Source organism: Babylonia areolata, chromosome 10 (genome assembly GCF_041734735.1).
Source record: "Babylonia areolata isolate BAREFJ2019XMU chromosome 10, ASM4173473v1, whole genome shotgun sequence".
NCBI lineage: Eukaryota > Metazoa > Mollusca > Gastropoda > Neogastropoda > Buccinidae > Babylonia > Babylonia areolata.
The window spans coordinates 42,776,044-42,788,543 of record NC_134885.1 but is presented as its reverse complement, the minus strand read 5'-3'; the positions used below and the strand labels follow the sequence as shown (position 1 = coordinate 42,788,543).

At 47.0% G+C, this 12,500-nt stretch overlaps 1 protein-coding gene across 1 annotated transcript in view; it reads left to right on the top strand.

The window, feature by feature from the left end:
• The window catches only part of LOC143286607 (uncharacterized), a 158,473-nt gene that overhangs the window by 142,354 nt on the left and 3,619 nt on the right, over nt 1–12,500 (top strand). The window contains exon 3 of the mRNA XM_076594243.1: nt 10,947–11,188. Coding sequence (XP_076450358.1) covers nt 10,947–11,188 — 242 coding nt within the window. The remainder of the gene's footprint in view (nt 1–10,946; nt 11,189–12,500) is intronic.

Genomic DNA, 12,500 nt, shown 5'->3' with positions numbered 1-12,500 from the left:
ATTCATACATTTATTTTTACCCTCATTTGCCAGTTTCCCCAAACCCTCCATTCATCCACATCTCCCACCCCTTCTAACCGATAATACTCAGATGTATCATAAATACTTTTACAAAATGTCTTCAATCACCGATATGTGTGACGGGACATTAAACAAAATTCCTTCATACATTTATTCCTCTCTCTCTCTCTCTCTCTCTCTCTATCTCTCTCACTCCCCTTCTCTCTCTTTCCCCCCTCTCTCTCTCCATCTATCTATATCTCTCCCCCACCCCCACCCCCTTCTCTCTCTCTCTCTCTCTGGGTTTTGATGTTGAGGCATGAATAATTTTATCAGTGTTCTGTGTTCTCTTTCTCTCTCCCCCTCTCTATCCATATCTCTCCCCCACCTCCACCCCATTCTCTCTCTCTCTCTCTCTCTCTCTCTCTCTCTCTCTCTATATATATATATATATATATATATATATATATATCCCCTTTTCTCTATATATATATCTATATATTTCTCTTTATCAATCTATCTACATATCTCTCTCCCTCCCCCTCTCTCTCTCTCTCTCTCTGTCTCTCTCTCTCTCTGCCGTTGCACCTAGGCATTATTTATCCTAAACTCCACGTGATGTTTGGGTTATCAGTCACCCCAGGCATGGGTGCTGACAGAGCAATATGCAGTCAGTCTTTATCAGCCCGGTGCAAACTCAGCTCAGCCGGCGAGAGTTGAAAATGATGGGACACCGCAGTTCACCACAGATGGGAGGTGTGTGTGTGTGTGTGTGTGTGTGTGTGTGTGTGTGTGTGTGTGCGCGTGTGTATATGTGTGTGTGTGCGTGTGTGTGTGTGTGTGTGCGTGTGTGTGTGTGTGTGTGTGTGTGTGTGTTTACTGATGTCTTGTTCTCTTTTTTTCTTTTCCTTATTTCTTTTCTTTTTTTTTTTTTTTAAAGAAGCACAAGAAAGGGCGGGAGAGAGAGACGAGGAAGAAAAGAGAATAAAAAAAGAAAGAAAGAAAGAAACGCCAAAAAGAGAAAGAAAGGAAGAAGGAAGCGCAAGAAAAGACAGGGATGTCAGCATATTGACAGTTCATTTTCTCTATTTGCTTCCCGGATCAGGCGAAGGAAAGCCGGCACGGGTAATGGCCGCCATCAGCACATGCCGCCTTCTTACAGGTCACGTCTCAACCTGCAGCTGGAAGCGGGCACCGGGGCGGGGGTAGGGAGGCAAGGGGGGAGGGGGGGGGGGCAAGGGGGTAGGGTGGTATGGAGGGACTGGGGTATGCAGCCTGAGGGAGGTGGAGGAGGGGGAAGAGTTTTGATGCAGTGTGGAGGAGGAAGAGGATTAATGCAGTGTCAAGGAGGGAGAGGATTAATGGAGTGTGAAGGAGGAAGGATTAATGCAGTGTCAAGGAGGGAGAGGATTAATGGAGTGTGAAGGAGGAAGAGGATTAATGCAGTGTGAAGGAGGAAGAGGATTAATGCAGTGTGAAGGAGGAAGAGGATTAATACAGTTTTCAAGGAGAAAGAGGATTAATGCAGTGTCAAGGAGGAAGAGGATTAATACAGTGTGGAGGAGGAAGAGGAATAATACAGTGTCAAGGAGGAAGAGGATTAATGGAGTGTCAAGGAGGAAGAGGATTAATGGAGTGTGGAGGAGGAAGAGGATTAATGCAGTGTGAAGGAGGAAGAGGATTAATGGAGTGTGGAGGAGGAAGAAGATTAATGGAGTGTGAAGGAGGGAGAGGATTAATGCAGTGTGGAGGAGGAAGAGGATTAATGCGGTGTGAAGGAGGGAGAGGATTAATGGAGTGTCAAGGAGGAAGAGGATTAATGGAGTGTGAAGAAGGGAGAGGATAAATTGAGTGTGAAGGAGGAAGAGGATTAATGCAGTGTCAAGGAGGGAGAGGATTAATGAAGTATGAAGGAGGAGGTAGAGGATTAATGCAGAGTGAAGGAGGGAGAGAATTAATGCAGTGTGAAGGAAGAAGAGGATTAATGGAGTGTGAAGGAGGGAGAGGAATAATGCAGTGTGAAGGAGGGAGAGGATTAATGGAGTGTGAAGGAGGGAGAGGATTAATGCAGTGTGAAGGAGGGAGAGGAATAATGCAGTGTGAAGGAGGGAGAGGATTAATGGAGTGTGAAGGAGGAAGAGGATTAATGCAGTGTGAAGGAGGGAGAGGAATAATGCAGTGTGAAGAAGGGAGAGGATTAATGCAGTGTGAAGGAGGGAGAGGATTAATGCAGTGTGAAGGAGGGAGAGGATTAATGCAGTGTGAAGGAGGAGAGGATTAATGCAGTGTGAAGGAGGGAGAGGATTAATGGAGTGTGAAGGAGGAAGAGGATTAATGCAGTGTGAAGGAGGGAGAGGATTAATGGAGTGTGAAGGAGGGAGAGGATTAATGGAGTGTGAAGGAGGAAGAGGATTAATGCAGTGTGAAGGAGGAAGAGGATTAATGCAGTGTGAAGGAGGGAGAGGATTAATGCAGTGTGAAGGAGGGAGAGGATTAATGCAGTGTGAAGGAGGAAGAGGATTAATGCAGTGTGAAGGAGGGAGAGGATTAATGCAGTGCGGAGGAGGGAGAGGAATAACGAAGCGTGAGGAAGGGGGAGCAGGAGAAACAGGACTAGTGCAGTGTGAAGAGGAACAGGACTAGTGCAGTGTGAAGGAGAAACAGGACTAGTGCAGTGTGAAGGAGGAAGAGACAAGAGGATTAACGGAGCGTGGAAGAGGTGGAAGAGGATTAGTGAAGCAGGTGGAAGGAGGGGTAGGAGAAGGAGTAGAGGATTAATGCAGAGTGAAGGAGGAGGAGGAGGTGGAGGATTAATGCAGTGTGAAGGAGGAGGAGGAAGAGGATTAATGCAGTGTGAAGGAGGAGGAGTGGAGGATTAATGCAGTGTGAAGGAGGAGGAGGAAGAGGATTAATGCAGTGTGAAGGAGGAGGAGGAAGAGGATTAATGCAGTGTGAAGAAGGAGGAGGAGTGGAGGATTAATGCAGAGTGAAGGAGGAGGAGGAAGAGGATTAATGCAGTGTGAAGGAGGAGGAGGAGTGGAGGATTAATGCAGAGTGAAGGAGGAGGAGGAAGAGGATTAATGCAGAGTGAAGGAGGAGGAGGTGGAGGATTAATGCAGAGTGAAGGAGGAGGAGTGGAGGATTAATGCAGAGTGAAGGAGGAGGAGGAAGAGGATTAATGCAGAGTGAAGGAGGAGGAGGTAGAGGATTAATGCAGTGTGAAGGAGGAGGAGGAAGAGGATTAATGCAGAGTGAAGGAGGAGGAGGAGTGGAGGATTAATGCAGAGTGAAGGAGGAGGAGGAAGAGGATTAATGCAGAGTGAAGGAGGAGGAGGAAGAGGATTAATGCAGAGTGAAGGAGGAGGAGGAGTGGAGGATTAATGCAGAGTGAAGGAGGAGGAGGAAGAGGATTAATGCAGTGTGAAGAAGGAGGAGGAGGTGGAGGATTAATGCAGAGTGAAGGAGGAGGATGAAGAGGATTAATGCAGAGTGAAGAAGGAGGAGGAGTGGAGGATTAATGCAGAGTGAAGGAGGAGGAGGAGGCAGAGGATTAACGGAGCGTGACAGGACTGAGGGATGAGGGGTGAAGGGTGGAACTCCAGGTGACCTGGCTCTGCTGCGTGTTCTCGCTGATCTCCCTTCCCTGCATGCAAGCCACAGTTCTCTGGGATCACTCCTACTGTGCTTTAATCCTCCGTGTGTGTGTGTGTGTGTGTGTGTGTGTGTGTGTGTGTGAAGATTCAATGCACACGTTAAATATCCTTTAATCGGTAAGGGTTCAGTGGCTTATAGAAACACACAGAAGAACAACAACAAGACCAGGAAGAAGATGGAAAAAGAAGAAGGAGGAGGAGGGAAGAGAGAGGGATGAGAAAGAGAGAGACAGAGATTTGGAGAGAGAAAATGACGGACAGGCAGACAGACAGACACAGAGAGAGAGAGACAGTGGGACAAAGATACAGACAAAACGACAGAGGCAGACAGAACGACAGAGACGAAAACAAAAGAAATCAAATGGAAAAAACAAGGACAGAGAAGGGAGTGAGATAGTCTGAGGGCCTTGCCCTGCCCTGCCCTGCCCTGCCCTGCCCTGCCCTGCCCTGCCTTGCCTTGCCCTGCCCTGCCCTGCCCTGCCCTGCCTTGCCTTGCCCTGCCCTGCCCTGCCCTGCCCTGCCCAGCCTTGCCTTGCCCTGCCCTGCCCTGCCCTGCCCTGCCCAGCCTTGCCTTGCCTTGCCTTGCCCTGCCCTGCCCTGCCCTGCCCTGCCCTGCCCTGCCCTGCCCTGCCCTGCCCTGCCCTGCCCTGCCCAGCCTTGCCTTGCCTTGCCTTGCCCTGCCCTGCCCTGCCCTGCCCTGCCCTGCCCTTGCCTTGCCTTGCCTTGCCTTGCCTTGTCTCGTCTCGTCTTGCCATGTCTTGTCTTGCCTTGCCTTGGTCCCTTAGCTCCGTGGGGAACTGTCAGGGCACCGCGATGTTGACTCGTGCACCAGACTTCACTCTGGACGATCATGTGTCGGTGATTGTGTCTCAGCAAATGTCAGCCTTGTCCACTCTGGACGATCATGTATGAGTGATTGTGTCTCAGCAAATGTCAGCCTTGTCCAGTCTGGACGATCATGTGTCAGTGATTGTGTCTCAGCAAATGTCAGCCTTGTCCAGTCTCGACGATCATGTGTCGGTGATTGTGTCTCATCAAATGTCAGCCTTGTCCACTCTGGACGATCATGTGTCAGTGATTGTGTCTCAGCAAATGTCAGCCTTGTCCACTCTCGACGATCATGTGTCGGTGATTGTGTCTCAGCAAATGTCAGCCTTGTCCACTCTGGACGATCATGTGTCAGTGATTGTGTCTCAGCAAATGTCAGCCTTGTCCACTCTGGACGATCATGTGTCAGTGATTGTGTCTCAGCAAATGTCAGCCGTGCCCATTCTTCAAAGTCGTCAGACCATTTATTTCCTTTTCTGCCTCTTCTCCTCTACCGTTCCTTGGAGGATGACTTTGGCAAGGCCGTTTGATCTTGTGGTATGACCATACCATTTCCCTTTTTCTGTTTCTTCACGGTGGTCAGTAGATCGTCATGTGGCCATGAATTATATGTTGAGAAACGGTCTGGCGAACTTGCTCATTGGTGAAGTGTTCGAGATACGAGACGCCCAATATCTTTCGATGTCATCTCATTTCCACAGCTTGGATTTTCTTTTGCAGTTCTACCATGAGAGTCCATGTCTTGCAAGTGTGCAAAAATATTGAAAGTACCAACGCACCCATGAGTCTGATCTTGTGACTGATGGTGATTCTGCTGTCTTACTATATGGGCTTCAGTCTTGCCAGTGCCACCAGCTGTTTAAACAGCTCTTGCAAGAATCTCTGGTTTGGAGCCCTGGTGACGGATTATGGCACCCACATGTTTGAAATGCTGGACAGTCTCAACTTTCTGTCCGTGAATTTTTGTCCGCTGTGATGGTGGTGTTGCTACTGGACATCAACTTGGTTTTCTCAGCACTTATCTCCATCCCATAATTTGTTGAGGCCTCATGACGGGCGCAATAGCCGAGTGGTTAAATCGTTGGACTCTCAATCTGAGGGTCCCGGGTTCGAATCATGGTGACGGCGCCTGGTGGGTAAAGGGTGGAGATTTTTACGATCTCCCAGGTCAACATATGTGCAGACCTGCTAGTGCCTGAACCCCCTTCGTGTGTATATGCAAGCAGAAGATCAAATACGCACGTTAAAGATCCTGTAATCCATGTCAGCGTTCGGTGGGTTATGGAAACAAGAACATACCCAGCATGCACACCCCCAAAAACGGAGTATGGCTGCCTACATGGCGGGGTAAAAACGGTCATACACGTAAAAGCCCGCTCGTGTGCATACGAGTGAACGCAGAAGAAGAAGAAGAGGAGTTGAGGCCTCGCCAGACCTTTTCTTTTTATCAAGGCAGCCACTTCCTCTCCACCCGCCAAGCCGTTAACGTCATCTGCAAAAAGAAAATGGATAAGCCATAACAGTTTGCTTTTTTCACTGTACTTCGTTAATCTGTTTATGTTCTGACATTAAACGTTATATTACAAGGATTAAATCGCTAAAAGGCCATCTCTCTCTCTCTCTCTCTCTCTCTCTCTCTCTCTCCTCTCTCTCTCTCTCTCTCTCTCTCTTCTCTCTCTCTCTCTCTCTCTCTCACTCTGTGAGTCCCAAAAGCGTGACTTGCGTGCTCAGAAAGGCTGTAAGAACACGCGCAACCAAGTTAGTTCAAGTTCCATGTTTTTAACTCCCTGGTCTCCAAGGTCTATCACGTTTCCTTCAAGCTCCTCAATCTGCCGTCACTCTTGCCCCCCTGCATCTCTCCCCTGACTTTAACATGAGCAGACATGGCCCCCAAAACGCTCACACACGCACGCACGCACAACAAAAAACATACACGCGCGCCTAATGCGAGTGAAAACTATACAGACCTGAAAGGTATAGAGAGAGGCGGAGAGAGGGGAGGGAGAGAAATCTTTACAAGACGAAATCAGCACGTGATTCACGTTAATTTCAGTGTGAGCAGTTATCGCCTGTGCTGGAGAGAGACCTTCAGAAGGCGAACTCGTGGAGAGACAGACAGACAGACAGAGACAGAGACACGGAAAGAACATGAATTCAGTACGTGAATCTTGTCATGAACAGGGACTATTCCATTGCTCTCAGCTTGCTCTCTCTCTCTCACACACACACACACACACACACACACACACACAGAGACTTAGAAGCTGAACTCAGCACGTGGTTTTCGTTTATTTCGATATGAGCAGGGGCCAGAGAGAGAGCATCAGAAGATGAACATGATAATCACTCTGGGCAAATGACTAACTGGATTTTTCGGCAAATTTACGATCGACGGATCGGACCGGCCATCATCAGAGAAATGCTGCATTTAGGTCACGTCTGTACAACGGGTAAGGACTTTTTTTTTGGGGGGGGGGGGAGGGGGAGGAGCTGGAGGGGGAATGGGCGAGGGGGCAGGGGGAGGGGGGGGCTAAGAAGCATGATATAACTTAGAGAGTGGAGGTGACAGACGGGACTTGAAATAACTTATGCAGTGTTTCAGCGGGCAGCCTTTTCTGAGCATGCAAGTCACGCTTCTATCGGATCCCGTGAACCTTTTTGGGGGGTTGTCTGAGAGTTAGAAGAAGGACAGGGAGAGAGAGACAGGAAAGAGGGAGAGGGAGACAGGAAAGAGGGAGAGGGAGACAGACATGGAGAAGCACGCACACAGAGAACAGTGTGGAGTGGTGGCCTAGAGGTAACCTAGAGCGAACTGGTTCGAATCACGGCACAGTCGCCAGTATTTTCTCCTCCACTGGACCTTGAGTGGTGGTCTGAACGCTAGTCATTCGGATGAGACGATAAACCGAGGTCCCGTATGCAGGATGCACTTAGCGCACGTAAAATGCCCACGGCAACAAAGGGGATGTTCCTGGCAAAATTCTGCAGAAAAATCCACTTCGATAGGAAAATCACATTCAAAAATTGCAGGCAGGAAAAAATACAAAAAAAAAAAAATGGTGGCGCTCTCAGTGTAGCGACGCGCTCTCCCTGCGGAGAGCAGGCCGAATTTCACACAGAGAGATCTGTTGTGACAAAAAGAGTAATACAATACAATAAACAATACAATATAAAGCAGAGGGGAGGGGGGGGGATCATGACATTGAGGGTGAATGAGAGAAAGAGCGGACAGAGAACACTGAGACAGGGATATACGGAGAGAGAGAGAGGGGGGGGGGGGGGAAGGAGGTAGAGAGAGGGGGGGGGAGAGAGACAGAGAATACTGAGACAGTGACATACAGAGAGAGGGGGGGAGGAGGTAGAGAGAGAGGGGGGGGGAGAGACAGAGAACACTGAGACAGTGACATACAGAGAGAGAGAGGGGGGGGAAGGAGGTAGAGAGAGAGGGGGGGAGAGAGACAGAGAACACTGAGACAGTGACATACAGAGAGAGGGGGGGGGAAGGAGGTAGAGAGAGGGAGAGAGAACACTGAGACAGGGACATACAGAGAGAGGGGGGGGCGGGGAGAGAGGGAGAGAGGGAGAGAGACATCGATATGGACACTCTGTCGGGTGCCATATTGGGTGGTGGTTGTTGTTTTTTTTCCAGAACCACAATATTTTCATATCCCATTCCTTTGTAGCTCAGAGGGTTTTTTTTTTGTGTTTTTGTTCTTTTTTGCATGAGACGTGGGTATCTCAGTTAGGGTCAGGGTCATGGGTAGTCCACCTATTGCTCTAAAGTATAGGGCACGTAAAGAACCCACGGCAACAAAAGGGTTGGATTTGCTGGAATTCTATATAAAAATCCACAAATATATCTTTAAAAAATAAACAAATAAATATACAGAAAAGAAGAAGAAATTAGTGGCGCTGCACTGTGGCGACGTGCTTTCCCCAGGGAGAACAGCCCCAATTTCATACACAGAAATCAGCTCTTACACAAGTAGTCTGTAATACAATACAACACAATACCATACAATGCAAAGCAACGCAACGCAGCACAACACTATACCATACCATACCATACCATACTATACCATATCATACAACACAACACAACACAACACAACACAACACACTACACTACACTACACTACACTACAACACCACACCACACCACACCACACCACACCACAAACACAAACACCAACACCAACACCAACACCACCAACACTACCACCACCAACAACACCACCACCACCACCACCACCAACACCAACACCAACACCAACACCAACCACAACCACCACAACCACAACCACAACCACAACCACCACAACCACCACAACCACAACCACCACAACAACAACAACCACAACCACAACAACAACAACCACAACAACCACAACCACAACAACAACCACAACCACAACAACCACAACCACAACAACCACAACCACAACAACAACCACAACAACAACAACCACAACCACAACAACCACAACCACAACCACAACAACCACAACAACGACAGCCACAACAACACCAACAACAACACCAACACAACAACAACACCAACAACAACACCAACAACAACACCAACACCAACACAACACCAACACCAACACAACACCAACACCAACACAACAACAACACAACAACAACACCAACAACAACACCAACACCAACACAACAACAACACAACAACAACACCAACACCAACAACAACAACAACACCAACAACAACAACAACACCAACACAACACCAACACAACACCAACACAACACCAACACAACAGCAGTAGGGACCTGACGTACTGACCAGTGCTCTGTGAACCGAAACAGAGACGTAAGCTTTTTTTATACAAAAGCTTTTGGCTTCTGCTCGTATCATTTATCTGTTTATGTATTCTTTCATTGGTTTACTGATTGATTGATTTATCATCTAGTTATTATTCGTTTATTCGCTAAGTAAAAGAATGAATGAATAAATCATTTATTTATCTACTTATTCATTTATGTTTATTTATCTAATTTTTTTTTTTATTCATTTATTCATGTATTTTGCCCCTTTTGTTCTTTTGGCTTGAACGTCTTTCCACACAGATATTGTTATTACCTGAGAATCTGGAAGGAACACGAACACTCAAAATCCCTTTTTTCTTGTTGCTTTGTCTTCCAACACCTACCTCCTAAACATTATTTACGGCCTGAGCTGACTGAAAAGGTTATGTCTTTTTCTTGGGGAAGACCGGGACGAGTTTGAGCTTCTTTCCTTCTTTAATATTGCCTTTAAAGATTAGTTTTCAAGTTTATGTTCTTGAGGTTTGTCTCTCTGTGTTTTTTGTTGTTGTTTTTATTTGCCGGTGTTTTGTGCAAGCGGGGGGTGAGGGTTGGGGGGGGGGTTGTGGTGTAAAGCGGAGCATCATTAAAGTTGTGTGACCTTTTCAGAGCAAACGTCCATGTCCTTCTTTGCTGTTTCAACTGAACACTGCACAACACACAACAAACGCAGTGGTAAACAACAGTCCATTGCTTTCGCTATCAGAGAAAGGCGGGAAGCTGTTCCAACATTTATCAAGACTTTGCTTCCTGAGAAAACAAAATGGATTCCACAAAAGGCGTAACCTTCACGAAAGCACATTTTCTGTGTAACGGTCGTACGAACAGACAGACAGACGACATACACCTGCATATTCTGTGCTGTACAAAGCAGATATAGCGTCCATTAAAAAAACAAACAAACAACGAATGATGTACGAGTAGTAATCTGTTTTGTGAAATACGCACCCTTGCTACTGTTGTTAACGCTGCTGCCATTTCTTGACAATGACTACCACTACTACTACTAATAATACCACTACTACTACTACTAATAATAATAATGATAATGATAATAACAGAAGAAGAAGAATGGATATTTATCTAGTACACTGTCCAGAAATCTGCTCTACGTGCTGTACAAAACTCATGTTTCTGTGCATAACACATTGCGTCAATGACTAGCAAAACACACACACACACACACACACACACACACACACACACACACACGTATATATATTCGTACACGTACATGAGTATGTATACACACCTAATCAAGTACACCACACACAAAACAGTTTATAACTGTTTGGATGGACCTGCCACAACGAAACTACTACTACAACTACTTCTACAATCGCTGCTGCTACTACTACTGCTGCTGCTACTGCTGCTGCTACTACTACTACTAAAAACAACAACAACAATAATATTATTATTATACTACTGCTCCCGCTGCTGCTGTTGTACTACTGCTACTACTACTACTACTACTACTACTACAACTGCTGCTGCGGCTGCTCTTACTACTTCGAACAACAACACCACAACAACAACACGACAATAAGCATCATCATCATCATCATCATCATCATCATCCTCATCATCATCTACTGGGTACAATTTAAAACACAATGACACAAAACACTGTGGTTGCAGCGCCGCCCCCGTCTTACGTGGAGATAGAGAGTCCAGAGGACGGCAGTTTGAACGCCGGGTACACGCCGCTGCCAGGGGACCAGGAGGGGCCACCCGGCACCCACCCGCCCTCTGAGGGCCCGGCTACCTACCCGCCGGCAAGCTACGGGACTACGGACTACCAGCCAGTCACCCTGGCACCCCAGTCATCGGACCAGCTGGGGTACGCCAGTCAGGCCTGTGACTTTCAGAAATCCGTGATGGTCAGTGAGCACGTGTGTTGCTGTGTTCTTGTTTCTTGTGTGTGTGTGTGTTTGTGTGTGTGTGTGTGTGTGTGTGTGTGTGTGTGTGTGTGTGTGTGTGCGTTTGCATACATTGAACATGAGGTGCGAAGTTATGAAACATGTATGTGTGTGTGAATCAGAGTCATCATCAGAATCAGAATAATATTTATTTGTCATGAAAACCGTATGAATGGTTTGTAATAATGGAGTCTCCCGTCGGAGCGACGGACGAGTAGGCAGGCAGGCTTATCTGTCGGTGTGTGTCCTCATATGGGAGAAGAGGCCGATTCTGGATGCGCAGCACTTCCCACGGGTGTTGCAAGGGGAAACGTCTCGAGCCCTGCTTCTTTTGCTCACGCTTCTCCTTTATGGCCAGCGTTCTCTTGTTTTCAAACGTCTTTATACCACTAGAGCACAGCATCCTCCAGCGAGAGCGGTCAAGGGCATCAGTTTCCCAGGAAGCGATTTCTATGTCACAGGCTTTGAGGTTTGTCTTCAAGGTGTCCTTGAAGCACTTGCAGGGTCTTCCAAGTTCGCGGTGGCCTTCCTTCAGCTAGCCATACAAGAGCATCTTCGGGATCCTGCTGTCTGTCATGCGGACGCGTAGCTGGCACTGGATCAGCAGGCTTTCGATGCTGGGCAGGCCGCTCCTCTCCAGGACCTGGAGAATGGTTTATAGACACAACAATAAAGGGTAAATAGATAAATAAATAAATAAATAACCTAAACTAAATGACAGGTGTTCTAATTAAAACATGACGTGTTCTTTGAAACATGTGTGTTAGGAGAAAAAGAAAGAAAGAAGCTTAGAACGAAAAACACAGCGACTCAGAAATAAAAGAAAAAAAGGGAGAAAGAACGGTCAAAAAATTACAGAAGGATAGAACAAAGAGAAACAAGACAGGAGAAACAAACAAAGGACCAAACAAAGGAAAAGAAGGAGAACACTGTCAAGAAAACGATCAAATCAGATCAGATCAATATGACAAGGACCGATCAAACGAAGGGTGTTGACACACAACAACACGCACGTCACAAATCTCAGCAACTCCACGACACAAACAGTTCTTCCGTCACATGACATTTTGTGTTAGGGAACACTTCAGTCTGGGTTTCAGTCATTCTGATGAGACGATTAACCGTGTTCCCGTTTGCAGCATGCACTTTGCGCACGTAAAAGAATCCATGGCATCAACGATCGTCCCTGGCGGGAAAAAAAAGAGAAAAAGCAAAACCGTAAAATCCTTCTTTTTATCGTTTGTAATACACTTGCAGTTTGCGTGTGTGTGTG